We start from the raw sequence: 17,394 nt of genomic DNA on the forward strand, positions 1-17,394 counted from the left end.
GGAACCAATATAACTAATCCTGTGGTACTAGCATGATAAATTGGAACCAGTATAACTAACCCTGTGGTTCTAGAATGATAAATTGGAACCTATATAACTAATCCTGTGGTACTAGCATGGTGAATTGGAACCAACATAAATAACCCTGTGGTACTAGCATGATGAATTGGAACCAATATAACTAACCCTGTGGTACTACCATGATGAATTGGAACCAATATAACTAACCCTATAGTACTAGCATGATAAACTGGAACCAATATAACTAACCCTGTGGTACTAGCATGATGAATTGGAACCAATATAACTAACCCTACAGTACTAGCATGATGAATTGGAATCAATATAACTAACCCTGTGGTACAAGCATGATAAATTGGAACCAATATAAATAACCCTGTGGTACAAGCATGATGAATTGGAACCAATATAAATAACCCTGTGGTACTAGCATGATCAATTGGAACCAATATAACTAACCCTGTGGTACTAGCATGATGAATTGGAACCAATATAACTAACCCTATAGTACTAGCATGATAAATTGGAACCAATATAACCAACCCTGTGGTACTAGCATGATGAAAGGAACCAATAAAACTAACCCTATAGTACAAGCATGATAAATTGGAACCAATATAAATAACCCTGTGGTACTAGCATGATGAATTGGAATCAATATAACTAACCCTGTGGTACTAGCATGATGAATTGGAACCAATATAACTAACCCTATAGTACTAGCATGATAAATTGGAACCAATATAAATAACCCTGTGGTACTAGCATGATGAATTGGAATCAATATAACTAACCCTGTGGTACTAGCATGATGAATTGGAATCAATATAACTAACCCTGTGGTACTAGCACGATGAATTGGAACCAATATAACTAACCCTATAGTACTGGCATGATAAACTGGAATCAATATAATTAACCCTGTGGTACTAGCATGATGAATTGGAACCAATATAACTAACCCTGTGGTACTAGCATGATGAATTGGAACCAATATAACTAACCCTATAGTACTAGCATGATAAATTGGAACCAATATAACTAACCCTGTGGTACTAGCATGATGAAAGGAACCAATAAAACTAACCCTATAGTACTAGCATGATAAATTGGAACCAATATAAATAACCCTGTGGTACTAGCATGATGAATTGGAACCAATATAACTAACCCTATAGTACTAGCATGATAAATTGGAACCAATATAAATAACCCTGTGGTACTAGCATGATGAATTGGAATCAATATAACTAACCCTGTGGTACTAGCATGATGAATTGGAATCAATATAACTAACCCTGTGGTACTAGCACGATGAATTGGAACCAATATAACTAACCCTATAGTACTGGCATGATAAGCTGGAATCAATATAATTGACCCTGTGGTACTAGCATGATAAATTGGAACCTATATAACTAGCCCTATAGTACTAGCATGATAAACTGGAACCAATATAACTAACCCTGTGGTACTAGCATGATGAATTGGAACCAATATAACTAAGCCTGTGGTACTAGCATGATGAATTGGAACCAATATAACTAACCCTGTGGTATTAACATGATGAATTGGAACCAATATAACTAACCCTATAGTACTAGCATGATAAATTGGAACCAATATAAATAACCCTGTGGTACTAGCATGATGAATTGGAACCAATATAACTAACCCTGTGGTACTAGCATGATGAATTGGAACCAATATAACTAACCCTGTGGTACTAACATGATGAATTGGAACCAATATAACTAACCCTATAGTACTAGCATGATAAATTGGAACCAATATAAATAACCCTGTGGTACTAGCATGATGAATTGGAATCAATATAACTAACCCTGTGGTACTAGCATGATGAATTGGAATCAATATAACTAACCCTGTGGTACTAGCATGATGAATTGGAACCAATATAACTAACCCTATAGTACTAGCATGATAAATTGGAACCAATATAACTAACCCTGTGGTACTAGCATGATGAAAGGAACCAATATAACTAACCCTATGGTACTAGCATGATAAATTGGAACCAATATAAATAACCCTGTGGTACTAGCATGATGAATTGGAATCAATATAACTAATCCTGTGTTACTAGCATGATGATTTGGAACCAATATAACTAACCCTATAGTACTGGCATGATAAATTGGAATCAATATAATTAACCCTGTGGTACTAGCATGATAAATTGGAACCTATATAACTAACCCTATAGTACTAGCATGATAAACTGGAACCAATATAACTAACCCTGTGGTACTAGCATGATAAATTGGAACCAATATAACTAACCCTGTGGTTCTAGCATGATAAATTGGAACCTGTATAACTAACCCTGTGGTACTAGCATGAAAAATTGGAACCAATATAACTAACCCTGTGGTACTAGCATGATAAATTGCAACCAACATAACTAACCCTGTGGTACTAGCATGATAAATTTAAACCAATATAACTAACCCTGTGGTACTAGCATGATAAATTGGAACCAATATAACTAACCATGTGGTACTAGCATGATAAATTGGAACCAATATAACTAACCCTGTGGTACTAGCATGATAAATTGGAACTAATATAACTAACCCTGTGGTACTAGCATGATAAATTGGAACCAATATAACTAACCATGTGGTACTAGCATGATAAATTGGAACCTATATAACTAACCATGTGGTACTAGCATGATAAATTGGAACCTATATAACTAACCATGTGGTACTAGCATGATAAATTGGAACCTATATAACTAACCATTTGGTACTAGCATGATAAATTGGAACCTATATAACTAACCCTATAGTACTAGCATGATAAATTGGAACCAATATAACTAACCCTGTGGTACTGGCATGATAAATTCAGTATAAAAGAGTATGACTAAAAACACCTGGATTTGTAACATCATCCTGACTTTTTTGTATGAATAAGAAAATAATTTTTATTAGTGTTACACTTATAGTAAATACTTACTGTTTCCACCTATTCTTGTGATTATCTTGGTGATTGTGTCCCCAATAATGACATTGTAACTAATCATAGCTGAAAAAACACAAAATCTGAATGACTACTTTTTGTGATTATATCTTAATAACTTACTATAATAACTTATCTTAATGACTTACTATAACTTATCAGATTTATATCTGTCATCTATTGTACACTTTTAATCAATTTTTGGGGGTATATATGTAATTATGGGTAAACAATTAATTATCATTTGCTCAGGTACCTTAAATTTACTAAAAGTTAGTAAGAGTATAGTATCCTCTACACAAGATATATATATATATATATATATATATATATATATATATATATATATATATATATATATATATATATATACACACACGTGACCTTGTCCCACACCAAGTACATGTTCTACCTGACCAATAACATTTTGGAAACAACATAATACATACAAAAATATTTCTCTATGATTATGGATTAAATATTTAGATCATTATTATTACTGACCTTGACCTCAGAAACTTTCAGAATGGAAAATTCCATTAAGTGACAGAGTATTTTCAGAAAATGGTAATTGTGACCTAGTTCAAGTAGAGGGGTATATAATCTTGTGAAAGATTGAAATTATTCAACAGATTTAATAAATTTCATTTGAAATGAGAATGATTATCAAACAGTCTGTCTATTAACTGAAGAAAACTGCATTGGTTTAGTAAGAAAGTCAATACGCCAGTCCCAATATTACATGCTTATTACCACTCCGGTGTTCTAGTGGTTAGAGCATCCAACTTGGATGTTGGAGGTTGCAGGTTTGATCCCCAGCCAAGTCATACCAATGACTTTTAAAAATGGTACTAAAAGCTGCCTCGCTAGGTATTCAGCATTAAGAGGTTAGTGTTAGGACTGGTCAGTCTGATGTCAGGATAATGTGACTGGGTGGGACATCATGCTACATGTCTGTGGCATGATGCCTCAGTGCTAGACATCACAATCAACTGCCACACTGCAGACATTGTAGCGATATGACTGAAACAATTGTTAAAGCTACATAAAAAGTCCAAGTCGCAAACACACACACACACACACATGCTTAATATCATTGATATTATGTTGATATTATGTATTGTTAAAGCTACATTAAAACTACAAGTCGCAAACACACACACACACACATGCTTAATATCATTAATATTATGTTGATATTATGTATAATGCAAATTCACCTCCACAACATACACAATACATATTTAACATATCAAAATTCTGAAATACATTAAGGCAATGTCATTTAAATGACAACATGTTATAAATCAAAATAATCTGTATTTGTAGCTGTTTATCCTTGAGTAAAAATCTAATAAAATTGGATGATGTGTGAGAAGACATTAACAAGTGATAATGAAACACTGGAGATACCGTGAATAAAACTTTCAAACAAGAAGTCTACATTTTTACTGCCTCCTTAAAATCAACCATCCTTTGCAGATAAATGCAAATTTGATGAAAATATTACAAAAATTATTTGATTATTATGATACAACTTTCCATGGTATTTGTTATCTTACTTATCTTTAGGCCATTTTCCTCTATCATATTTTTTATTTTCGTAAGTTTTCATTTTGTAAACAGATTTACAGTGGTCTCCCTGCTTTGACACTGAAAAGTTTGCCTTATAAAAGGGGTGACGATGAAGTTGCTCTTAGAGGACACAAAATGGTAGAAATATGCTGTTTTGGTGTTGGGCAAGGTGGCCTCTGATCAGAATCTGGCTTAGAGGGGCTACTCATCATCGGGACCACTGTAGTTACAACACTTCTTCACTATACTGCCCTCCTTTAAAAGGGTTCATTATAACACAGTTCCTGCTATAGTGCCCTTCATTACAACACAGTTCCTGTTATAAGGCCATTCAATATAACACAGTTCCTCTTATAAGACCATTCAATATAACACAGTTCCTCTTATAAGGCCCTTCAATATAATACAGTTCCTGTTATAAGGCCCTCTATTGTAGCACTGTTCCTGTTATAAGGCCATTCAATATAACATAGTTCCTGTTATAATGCGCTTTAATATAACACTGTTCCTGTTATAATGCCCTCCAATATAACATGGTACCTGTTATAAGACCATTCAATATAGTACAATTCCTGGTATAAGGTCATCTATTATAACACAATTCCTTTTATAAGGCCCTTCAATGTAAGACTGTACCTGTTATAAGGCCCTTCAATATAACAGTGCTCCTGTTATAAGTCCATTCAATATAAAACTGTTCCTGTTATAAGGACATTCAATATAACACAGTTCCTGTTATAAGGCCCTTTATTATAACACTGTTCCTGTTATAAGCTCAATTAGTATAACACAGTTCCTGCTATAAGCTCTATCAGTACAACACAGTTCTTGATACAAGGTGGGTATGGTCATGGATCTAATTTAATTATTAAGTATTAGAATAATATGCATACAGTATGTATTAAGTATTAGAATAATATGCATGCAGGACGTACAGTATGTATTACGTATTAGAATAATATGCATGCAGTATGTACAGTATGTATTAAGTATTAGAATAATATGCATGCAGTACATACAGTATGTATTACATATTAGAATAATATGCATGCAGTACGTACAGTATGTATTACATATTAGAATAATAATGCATGCAGTATGTACAGTATGTATTACATATTAGAATAATATGCATGCAGTACGTACAGTATGTATTAAGTATTAGAATAATATGCATGCAGTACATACAGTATGTATTACATATTAGAATAATATGCATGCAGTACGTACAGTATGTATTACATATTAGAATAATAATGCATGCAGTATGTACAGTATGTATTACATATTAGAATAATATGCATGCAGTACGTACAGTATGTATTAAGTATCAGAATAATATGCATGCAGTATGTACAGTATGTATTACATATTAGAATAATATGCATGCAGTACGTACAGCATGTATTACGTATTAGAATAATAATGCATGCAGTACGTACAGTATGTATTAAGTATTAAAATAATATGCATGCAGTACGTACAGTATGTATTAGGTATTAGAATAATATGCATACAGTAAGTACAGTATGTATTAAGTATTAGAATCATATGTATATAGTATGTATTAAGTATTAAAATAATATGCATGCAGTATGTACAGTATGTATTAAGTATTAGAATAATAATGCATGCAGTACATACAATATGTATTACATATTAGAATAATATGCATACGGTATGTACAGTATGTACTAAGTATTAGAATCATATGCATATGGCATGTATTAAGTATTAGAATAATATGCATGCAGTACATACAATATGTATTACATATTAGAATAATATGCATATGATATGTACAGTATGTATTAATATTAGAATAATATGCATACAGTATGTATCAAGTATTATAATAATATGCATACAGTATGTACAGTATGTATTAAGTATTAGAATCATATGCATATAGTATGTATTAAGTATTAGAATAATATGCATGCAGTACGTACAGTAAGTATTACATATTAGAATAATATGCATACGGTATGTACAGTATGTATTAAGTATTAGAAAAATATGCATACAGTATGTATCAAGTATTAGAATAATATGTATAAGTTATGTATGTAACTATTTCTACATGTATTTAATTTGTGGTGTTTCTCTTTATGTTGTTATAAATGGTGTTGAAATAATTCGTGTGCAAAAAGAATTCAGTAATCAGAGTTTTTTTGGATACTCGCATGAAGATTTACTAATCTACAGGTCTGGATATCATCTAAATGCTGAGCTTAACAAATAATAATATTTCTTATTTATAATCAACTTCAAATCTCCTATTAAATAAGAATCCATACACTGCTATTTCCCATAATTACATTAAATTATATATGTCTATTTCCCAAACTGTCAATTAGTGTAAAGGAATATACGGAATTGTTTTTAAAAGAAGGGAATTCATTAATGAACTAATGCAGTATGTACAATTATGGTCTTGTCTGCAGCTCGTTATCTCTGAATGACCTTGAAAATTGAATGTTTGATCAGTGACTATTTCCCATTTTCTCACCGTAACTTAATGTCAGTTAAATTAAGAATCTTAAATACATCTGAACCGAGATTTAAAGGTAAAGTTTTGTCAAGTTTAGGAAGGCAAGTTTGCAACACCAACTGCAGTATGTTATAAAGGATTGTCCAATCTAATAATACAGTGTATCCTCTCTATATATTTCACATTTGAACTGATAGGAATTATGAATCTCATTAAGTTGGGTCACTGTCATTTCATTATGGCTACATTAATTTATTCCATTTAAGTTCTTCACTATTGAAAAAAATTTATAATGTGTGCTTTCACATCACCATATCATCCCTATTTTTGTGTTTACCTGCAATATTATGAAACGGCCTTGTTTGAAATTACCTCAGTATAACACTCACTTGTTTTTAAGATGAGTCATTTTTATGTCTCTTATAAACCGCTCCATAGGGAGGAAGCACTGTATTTTTCATACTGACAAATTAATGACAGCTTACCAATAAATGGATACAGAAACTGCAGAGTTGAAAGAAGGTAAAATCCTGGCCTTCCACATGCAAACAGCATCATATCCTGTCAGAAATGAACAAGAAAATAAACTTGCTCTATATATTTTCTACATACAAACAACATGGACCTAGAGTTGTTATCATATAATGGGCTGGAAGACCCAGATCTATGATGTTAATAGTTACATGCTATGAAGAAAAAAATACAGTAAATACATGTAAATGGTAAAAACCAAATGATATTATATATTGTATATATTTAATATACAGATGTAATGGATATATTTTATATATTTATTAGCAAATAATTTAAATGTAAACAGTTGTGAACATAAATTTCAGACTACTGAGATGCTGCACTGGATTATGACTTTGAAAAAAAGTTTCTTCTGGCAGTCCATCTATTTCCACCTAGCAATTACCTTTTGGTAGCCCATCTATTTCTGCCTAAATATTACCTTTCAGTATCCCATCTATTTCTGCCTAAATATTACCTTTTGGTAGCCCATCTATTTCAGCCTAAATATTACCTTTTGGTAGCCCATCTATTTCTGCCTAAATATTACCTTTCGGTAGCCCATCTATTTCCACCTAAATATTACCTTTTGGTAGCCCATCTATTTCTGCCTAAATATTACCTTTTGGTAGACCATCTATTTCTGCCTAAATATTCCCTTTTTGGTAGCCCATTATTTTCTCGATAAAAATTACCTTTTGGTAGCCCATCTATTTCTCAATAAAAATTACCTTTTGGTAGCCCATCTATTTCTCAATAACAATTACTTTTTGGTAGCTCATCTTTTTCTTGATAACAATTATCTTTTGGTAGCCAATCTATTTCTCCATAACTATTACCTATGTCTAATAATGGAAAACGTGTTAAGTAAATATAAAGGCTTTTGACATCAACTGTGAAAGCAATCTATATGCAATGCAAATACTGCGGTCCAGACAACATCTGCACTTTTGTATTATAAGATGTTATCTAGTAATTTTATGAGGCTTAAACTCACAATAATGAACACATGCCAATAAAAAGTATCCCCATCACATTTATGTACATAACAATAGTTAGTTCCCTTTGTCTACAATTGGAGAGCCCATTAGGCTAATTTGCATAGGTAAAGTTCATAAAGTGGAACAACCCAATTTAAATCAAAAAGATGTGCTGAAGACCAAAAGTTATACATCATTGCATTGAATGTTTATTAAAGATTACTGGCAAGTTTGTGATGAGCAGTAATGTTATTAAAGATTACTGGCAAGTTGGTGATGAGCAGTAATGTTATTAAAGATTACTGGCAAGTTGGTGATGATCAGTAATGTTATTAAAGATTGCTGGCAAGTTGGTGATGATCAGTAATGTTATTAAAGATTACTGACAAGTTGGTGATGATCAATAATGTTATTAAAGATTACTGACAAGTTGGTGATGATCAGTAATGTTATTAAAGATTACTGGCAAGGTGGTGATGAGCAGTAATGTTATTAAAGTTTACTGGCAAGTTGGTGATGAGCAGTAATGTTATTAAAGATTACTGGCAAGTTGGTGATGAGCAGTAATGTTATTAAAGATTACTGGCAAGGTGGTGATGAGCAGTAATGTTATTTAAGATTACTGACAAGTTGGTGATGAGCAGTAATGTTATTAAAGATTACTGGCAAGGTGGTGATGAGCAGTAATGTTATTAAAGATTACTGGCAAGGTGGTGATGAGCAGTAATGTTATTAAAGATTACTGACAAGTTGGTGATGAGCAGTAATGTTATTAAAGATTACTGGCAAGGTGGTGATGAGCAGTAATGTTATTAAAGATTACTGGCAAGGTGGTGATGAGCAGTAATGTTATTAAAGATTACTGGCAAGGTGGTGATGAGCAGTAATGTTATTTAAGATTACTGACAAGTTGGTGATGAGCAGTAATGTTATTAAAGATTACTGGCAAGTTGGTGATGAGCAGTAATGTTATTAAAGATTACTGGCAAGGTGGTGATGAGCAGTAATGTTATTTAAGATTACTGACAAGTTGGTGATGAGCAGTAATGTTATTAAAGATTACTGGCAAGGTGGTGATGAGCAGTAATGTTATTAAAGATTACTGGCAAGGTGGTGATGAGCAGTAATGTTATTAAACATTACTGGCAAGTTGGTGATGAGCAGTAATGTTATTAAAGATTGCTGGCAAGGTGGTGATGAGCAGTAATGTTATTAAAGATTGCTGGCAAGTTGGTGATGAGCAGTAATGTTATTAAACATTACTGACAAGTTGGTGATGAGCAGTAATGTTATTAAAGATTACTGGCAAGTTGGTGATGAGCAGTAATGTTATTAAAGATTACTGGCAAGTTGGTGATGAGCAGTAGTGTTTCTTTAAAGGCAGACTTTACTCCATATTTAAGATGCAATGCATGATTATTCAAGTCAACTGAATAGTGTACAAGTGTGATTCATTTATGAAGGAAAAATGTCAAAACAAAGCTGTCATTCTGGAAAGGACGAGATATCTGCAAAGTGAGCAAAGCCAAACAAACCAAATTCCTGAACAACTGGCTGACATAGTTTGACTTTGTGAAGTACAACAGCAAAGGTGAACATATCAATTCTTTGTACAAACTGCAAATACCATATCAAGATTGGTTATTCTGGAATGGTAACACTACCCACCATTGCAATTAATGCAGAGCTTTTTCCCAAAAGTAACTAGCATAATTAAACAATCACTGACAGACAGTGAAAACAGATATGAAGCACTTTCTACAATTTAGTTGCAGAGCACTTTCGGACATTTTCAGTTGCAAATCTATTTTCAGACCTGCAAAAGGAAATTTTCCCAGATAATGATATCACTAAGAAAGTACTTGCAAATGGAAAATAACAACCCAGCAAATATCATAAATCATGCAACTGCACCATTGTTGGACAAACAAGTAACTGAGTTAGACCAAAATAACAAAATCCCAACTGGTGAATCTAATGACAGGAGTTGACAAGACTGTTGAATCTAATGACAGGAGTTGACAAGACTGTCGAATCTAATGACAGGAGTTAACAAGACTGTTGAATCTAATGACAGGAGTTGACAAGACTGTTGAATCTAATGACAGGAGTTGATAAGACTGTTGAATCTAATGACAGGAGTTGACAAGACTGTTGAATCTAAGGACAGGAGTTGACAAGACTGTTGAATCTAATGACAGGAGTTGACAAGACTGTTGAATCTAATGACATGAGTTGACAAGACTGTTGCTATTTTGATCCAGATGTATGACTATAACATGAAAATAATTTGTCATCTAACCTTCAGGAAAAGCAAGATTGAATTATCACACTAGGGAGGCCACTGCATGTTTGACACTCCTTCATGGCAATACTAATACAATACAGAAAGATCATTTTCTATGCTGAGAAAAATGTAACATCTTCGTGGAAGTTAGAACCATCCAGTCTGCAATGAGTTCCAAGACGTACAACTGACACTTGCATTACCTTAAAACCCACTACTTAACTATTAACATTTGTTGTTATTACATGGTTTAATGCCATTTTTCAGCACAGATAGGCTATACATGATGGCCAATATAAATGGTGGAAGAAGAACCCGGGAAAACCCCAGAAAGAACCACCAACCCATGAGAAGCTACTGGCAAGCTTTCTCACGTACCCTCACTGGCTGACCAAGAGACTTGAACCCACGCAGACAGAGGTGAGATGGCAGTGGTATGTAATGGTGAATGTTTTAAACCTCTAGGCCAATCAGGGGCCCCATTGACAGCAGTAAAGACTGGATCTAATTAAGTCCATATTCCACTGTCCAATGGATTTCAAAGACAGAAACTGGGATAAAGTTTATTTAACGTCTGTGTGGTTGGGATTATGCATGTGGGATTATGCATGTGGTGATACTGTCTGACACTGCTAAGCCTAACAACTATATTTGTTCATAATCTATTAAATGCTTCAAAAAAAAGCACATTATTTTGTTTTCATGATAATTTTCATAATAATTTTCTTTATTCAAATTTTAATTTCTAGTCATTTTTTATTGACTTATATGAAAAGACTTCCTGGATCAATATATGGCATATTCCTTTCTTTAAATGATACTTACTTGATATGTTACAGTATTAGACAACTTCCCAGCCTCTATTAGCAGAATTAAAGAGTAATCTGGAACAAAAAAAGTATTTTAAATTACATGTATTTATAAATCACAATAAATCAATTTGCAACTGCTTGTATGTTGTTTATCATTCTTTTAATCATGTGTGCATCTTTCTATCAAAGAAACTTAGAACATTACAAAAAGGTATTGATCATAATAAGTCCACCCTTGCCAATCTCAAACACTTACTCATAATAAGTCCACCCTTCCCAATCTCAAGCACTTACTCATAAGTCTACCATTGCCAATCTCAAACACTTACTCATAATAAGTCTACCATTACCAATCTCAAACACTTACTCATAATAAGTCCACCCTTGCCAATCTCATACACTTACTCATAATAAGTCCAACCTTGCCAATCTCAAATGCTTACTCATAATAAGTCCACCCTTGCCAATCTCAAACACTTAATCATAATAAGTCCACCCTTGCCAATCTCAAACACTTACTCATAATAAGTCCACCCTTGCTAATCTCAAACACTTAATCATAACAAGTCCACCCTTGCCAATCTCAAACACTAAATCATAATAAGTCTACCATTGCCAATCTCAAACACTTACTCATAATAAGTCCACCCTTGCCAATCTCAAACACTTACTCATAATAAGTCTATCATTGTCAATCTCAAACACTTACTCATAATAAGTCCACCCTTGCCAATCTCAAACACTTACTCATAATAAGTCCACCCTTGCCAATCTCAAACACTTACTCATAATAAGTCTATCATTGCCAATCTCGAACACTTACTCATAATAAGTCCACCCTTGCCAATCTCAAACACTTAATCATAATAAGTCCTACCTTGCCAATCTCAAACACTTAATCATAATAAGTCCACTCTTGCCAATCCCAAACACTTACTTACTCATAATAAGTCCAACCTTGCCAATCCCAAACAATCTCTTACTCAGTTAACTAACTTAAGCTGGCAAGTGGAACTTTTCAGAAATTATTTGAATGTCAAAATTTATATTACACACAAATAAGAGATAACATATAAATTAACATGCATGTAATCAAGGTAGAGCCAAGATAATCCTACGTATATTTAATCAAGGTCACACAAAGATACTCTTGAATATACTCATCTAATCAAGGTAGAACCAAAATATTCTTCCATATACACTTCTAATCAAGATCACACAAAGTTTACTTTTTATATACACATCTAATCGAGGTAGAGCAAACATAATCATGTATATACACATCTTATCAAGGTAGAGCCAAGACAATCTTGTATATACATGTCTAATCAAGATCACACACAGTTTACATTTTATATACACATCTAATCAAGGTAGAGCCCAGATAATCATGTATATACACATCTAATAAAGGTAGAAACAAGATAAGCATGTATATACACATATAATCAAGGTAGAACCAAAATATTTATGTATATACACATCTAATCAAGGTAGAAACAAGATAATCATGTATATACACATCTAATCAAGGTAGAAACAAGATAAGCATGTATATACACATATAATCAAGGTAGAACCAAAATATTAATGTATATACACATCTAATCAAGGTAGAAACAAGATAATCATGTATATACACATCTAATCAAGGTAGAAACAAGATAATCTTATATATACACATCTAATCAAGGTAGAGCCAACATAATCTTGTATATACACATATAATCAAGGTAGAAACAAGATAATCATGTATATAGACATATAATCAAGGTAAAGCCAACATAATCTTGTATATACACATCTAATCAAGGTACAGCAAAGATAATTTTGCATATACACATCTAATCAAGGTAGAAACAAGATAATCATGTATATACACATCTAATCAAGGTAGAGCCAACATAATCATGTATATACACATCTAATCAAGGTAGAAACAAGATAATCTTGTATATACACATCTAATCAAGGTTGAAACAAGATAATCTTGTATATACACATCTGATCAAGGTAGAAACAAGATAATCATGTATATACACATCTAATCAAGGTAGAAACAAGATAATCATGTATATACACATCTAATCAAGGTAGAAACAAGATAATCTTGCATATACACATCTAATCAAGGTAGAAACAAGATAATCATGTATATAGACATATAATCAAGGTAAAGCCAACATAATCTTGTATATACACATCTAATCAAGGTAGAAACAAGATAATCATGTATATACACATCTAATCAAGGTAGAAACAAGATAATCTTGTATATACACATCTAATCAAGGTAGAAACAAGACGATCTTGTATATATACATCTAATCAAGGTAGAGCCAAGATAATCTTATATAAACTCATTACTATTTTAATGTCAAAATAATTTAAATTTTGATTTTCGAAAATGCAACTGCACACATAATGTTTGTGTCTGTAAAAAATTTTTGATAAAGATTGTTAAGTCAAGATGTTTAATCTTTTGATAATATTATACCGACAGAAAACAATAAAGGTGACTAACTACACTGATGACTTGTCAAACCAGCTGATATTAAGTTCTCTTGAATACATCCCTGTAAAACTTATATATATATATATAATACAAATCATATGGTGAGTAACAATCCTTTCAAGTGCATTGGATCCAGCAAAGGATCACGTGTGTCAGGGATTGATTAAGATAAATGCAATAAACTGACAACGAACAGTGCGAAACTAGTATCTAGCTAGCCTGAGTGCTTTTGACTCTTTAATGAATCTTCTTCAAAGGCAAATTCAAAACATAGACAAAGCAAACAATTAAAACAGAAAAAATGTTATGTTTGCGAAACTTTACGTGGCTGTTTCTACAGGAATTCAACCATTTAACTTTATTATATTTCAACTAGTTTATTTCAGCTTGTTGCTGATACTGGAAAATGTCTGTATTGACCTATAAATTGGTGAGACATAAGGACATCTGTTATATTATATAAATCTATGTAAGCACAGATTATATCCCAGATATTTCATTGTTATAGTAGTCATAGGCTATTAAGCAAATTTAGAGCAATATTTAGAAGAAAATGTGTACTGCATTCAAGGCGGACACTCTAACCACTATGCCGTTGGAGTGGTCACAGTAATTATTACGCATTTTAATTTTACAACATGTGCCATTCACTGTGATTCCTGATCTATGTACAAGTAAGCAAGGGCTCATACTGTTCATTCTGGCCACAATTTTAATCAACAGATCTGCCATTGTTTTATATGCTGGTAAATAAGGGTCCACCATGATTTTAATCAACAGATCTGCCATTGTTTTATGTGCTGGTAAATAAGGGTCCACCATGATTTTAATCAACAGATCTGCCATTGTTTTATGTTTTGGTAAATAAGGGTCCACCATAATTTTAATCAACAGATCTGCCATTGTTTTATGTGCTGGTAAATAAGGGTCCACCATGATTTTAATCAACAGATCTGCCATTGTTTTATGTCCTGGTAAATAAGGGTCCACCATAATTTTAATCAACAAATCTGCCATTGTTTTATGTGCTGGTAAATAAGGGTCCACCATGATTTTAATCAACAGATCTGCCATTGTTTTATGTGCTGGTAAATAAGGGTCCACCATGATTTTAATCAACAGATCTGCCATTGTTTTATGTTTTGGTAAATAAGGGTCCACCATAATTTTAATCAACAGATCTGCCATTGTTTTATGTGCTGGTAAATAAGGGTCCACCATGATTTTAATCAACAGATCTGCCATTGTTTTATGTGCTGGTAAATAAGGGTCCACCATAATTTTAATCAACAGATCTGCCATTGTTTTATGTGCTGGTAAATAAGGGTCCACCATGATTTTAATCAACAGATCTGCCATTGTTTTATGTGCTGGTAAATAAGGGTCCACCATAATTTTAATCAACAGATCTGCCATTGTTTTATGTGCTGTAAATCTATTAGTGTACAACTTCTACTGTATGTAACATCAGAATTGGAACTACCTTGTTTGTTGATGTGTGCAAGACTTAAACAACTATGTGTATACATGTAATATTGTCTACTGATGATGCAGACTGATCCTCTTTCCTCATGGTCTAGTTATGAAATAAATTGGTCCCATGACCTCATAACAGAAGGCCAACTGGAATGGATCAATGAAGTGACTTAACATTAGTGACCTTTTTTAGCCAGTCAAATCAATATTAAAACTATAGTGTCAATCAGTGACCAAGTTATTCACTTGTGAAATCCTGCATACAGAATCTTGCCAAAATAATTTAAGTTTCACCTGTTCCTAATCAGTTTGATTAAGATAGGGTACCAAAGTACTAACCTGATTTAGGACAGGTCCCATTTTACTGTATGTTCAATATGAATATGAAATCATAGAAATTTACTGATCATGCCTAACCCTTCCATAGCAGCCTGACTAGGACTGGGTCCCAGTTTACCTGTTAGCTTTAGGACTGGTTACCAATTTATCTGTCAGTTTAGGATAGGGTACCACTTTACCTGTTTGATTAAGACAGGGTACAAGTTTACCTGTCTGATTAGGACAGGGTACAAGTTTACCTGTCAGATTATGACTGGTTACCAGTTTATCTGCCAGATTAGGACAGGGTACCAACTTATGTCTGATTAGGACAGGGTACCAATTTACCTTTCATGCTATTACTAACTGGTTGATACAGGATACCAGTTTACCTATCTGATTAGGACAGGGTACCAGTTTACCTTTCATGCTATTACTAACTGGTTGATACAGGATACCAGTTTACCTATCTGATTAGGACAGGGTACCAGTTTACCTTTCATGCTATTACTAACTGGTTGATACAGGATACCAGTTTACCTATCTGATTAGGACAGGGTACCAGTTTACCTTTCATGCTATTACTAACTGGTTGATACAGGATACCAGTTTACCTATCTGATTAGGACAGGGTACCAGTTTACCTGTCAGATTATGACTGGTTACCAGTTTATCTGCCAGATTAGGACAGGGTACCAGTTTACCTTATAGTAATGCACTTCCCAATTAGTGTGAATGGGAATGGATACTACATTATCTGTACTGACTTTTCCATGGCCAAATCAAATGGAAATCAACTGCTGTAAGCAACTAGCCCTCCAAATCCCCCAAAAGATAACGACTTCTGAAAATTTAACCGGCCCGCAAACCTGTGGATGTCAGTATTAACTGGCCCTTTGGAAAACCCATAGGTAAACAGCTAAATTGACCCCCGCCTCTCATGCTCACCTGAAAGCAATCATGTCTAATAATCTTACCTGTAATTATGGCCACCAGTATGAGGAAGATGATACCCAGACCAAAACCAGCCTGCTTCAGCGCAAATGGGATACCTGCAGTGATAGAAGCCTAGCAATTCAGTTGGTTGACCGTGATAAGTTATACACCATCAAAAGACATGCTGTGCATTTCGATAAAGCATCATTAAAATATTAATTGCAATTCAATAACTTTATGGCAGACACAAAAACTTACTGATTGAGGGATAGATAGAATGACAGACTGTGTCACAGTTCACATTTTCTCACACTGTTCAGAAACAGATTGTGTCACAGTTTGCTATTTCTCACACTGTCCAGAAGCAGACTGTGTCACAGTTTGCTTTTAATCACATTGTCCAGAAGCAGACTGTGTCGCAGTTTGCTTTTTCTCACACTGTCCAGAGGCCGATTATGTCACAGCTTGCTTTTTCTCAC

General features: G+C 33.4%; 1 protein-coding gene across 6 annotated transcripts in view; it reads right to left on the minus strand.

Annotated features, from left to right (window-relative positions):
* The window catches only part of LOC149781011 (putative sodium-coupled neutral amino acid transporter 11), a 135,000-nt gene that overhangs the window by 37,017 nt on the left and 80,589 nt on the right, over positions 1-17,394 (minus strand). For all 6 annotated transcript variants that reach the window (XR_016415194.1, XR_016415193.1, XR_016415192.1 and 3 more), the window contains 4 exons: positions 16,957-17,031; positions 11,684-11,742; positions 7,564-7,639; positions 3,007-3,075 (listed from right to left, as the gene is read on the minus strand). Coding sequence is in view for 2 of the 6 variants with exons in the window: in XM_089938127.1 (XP_089794253.1) it covers positions 3,007-3,075; positions 7,564-7,639; positions 11,684-11,742; positions 16,957-17,031 (279 nt within the window). In the remaining 4 variants the exon portion in view is untranslated. The remainder of the gene's footprint in view (positions 1-3,006; positions 3,076-7,563; positions 7,640-11,683; positions 11,743-16,956; positions 17,032-17,394) is intronic.

The sequence above is a fragment of the Sinohyriopsis cumingii genome, chromosome 16, assembly GCF_028554795.1.
Source record: "Sinohyriopsis cumingii isolate HCF-2022 chromosome 16, ASM2855479v2, whole genome shotgun sequence".
Classification (NCBI taxonomy): Eukaryota; Metazoa; Mollusca; class Bivalvia; order Unionida; family Unionidae; genus Sinohyriopsis; species Sinohyriopsis cumingii.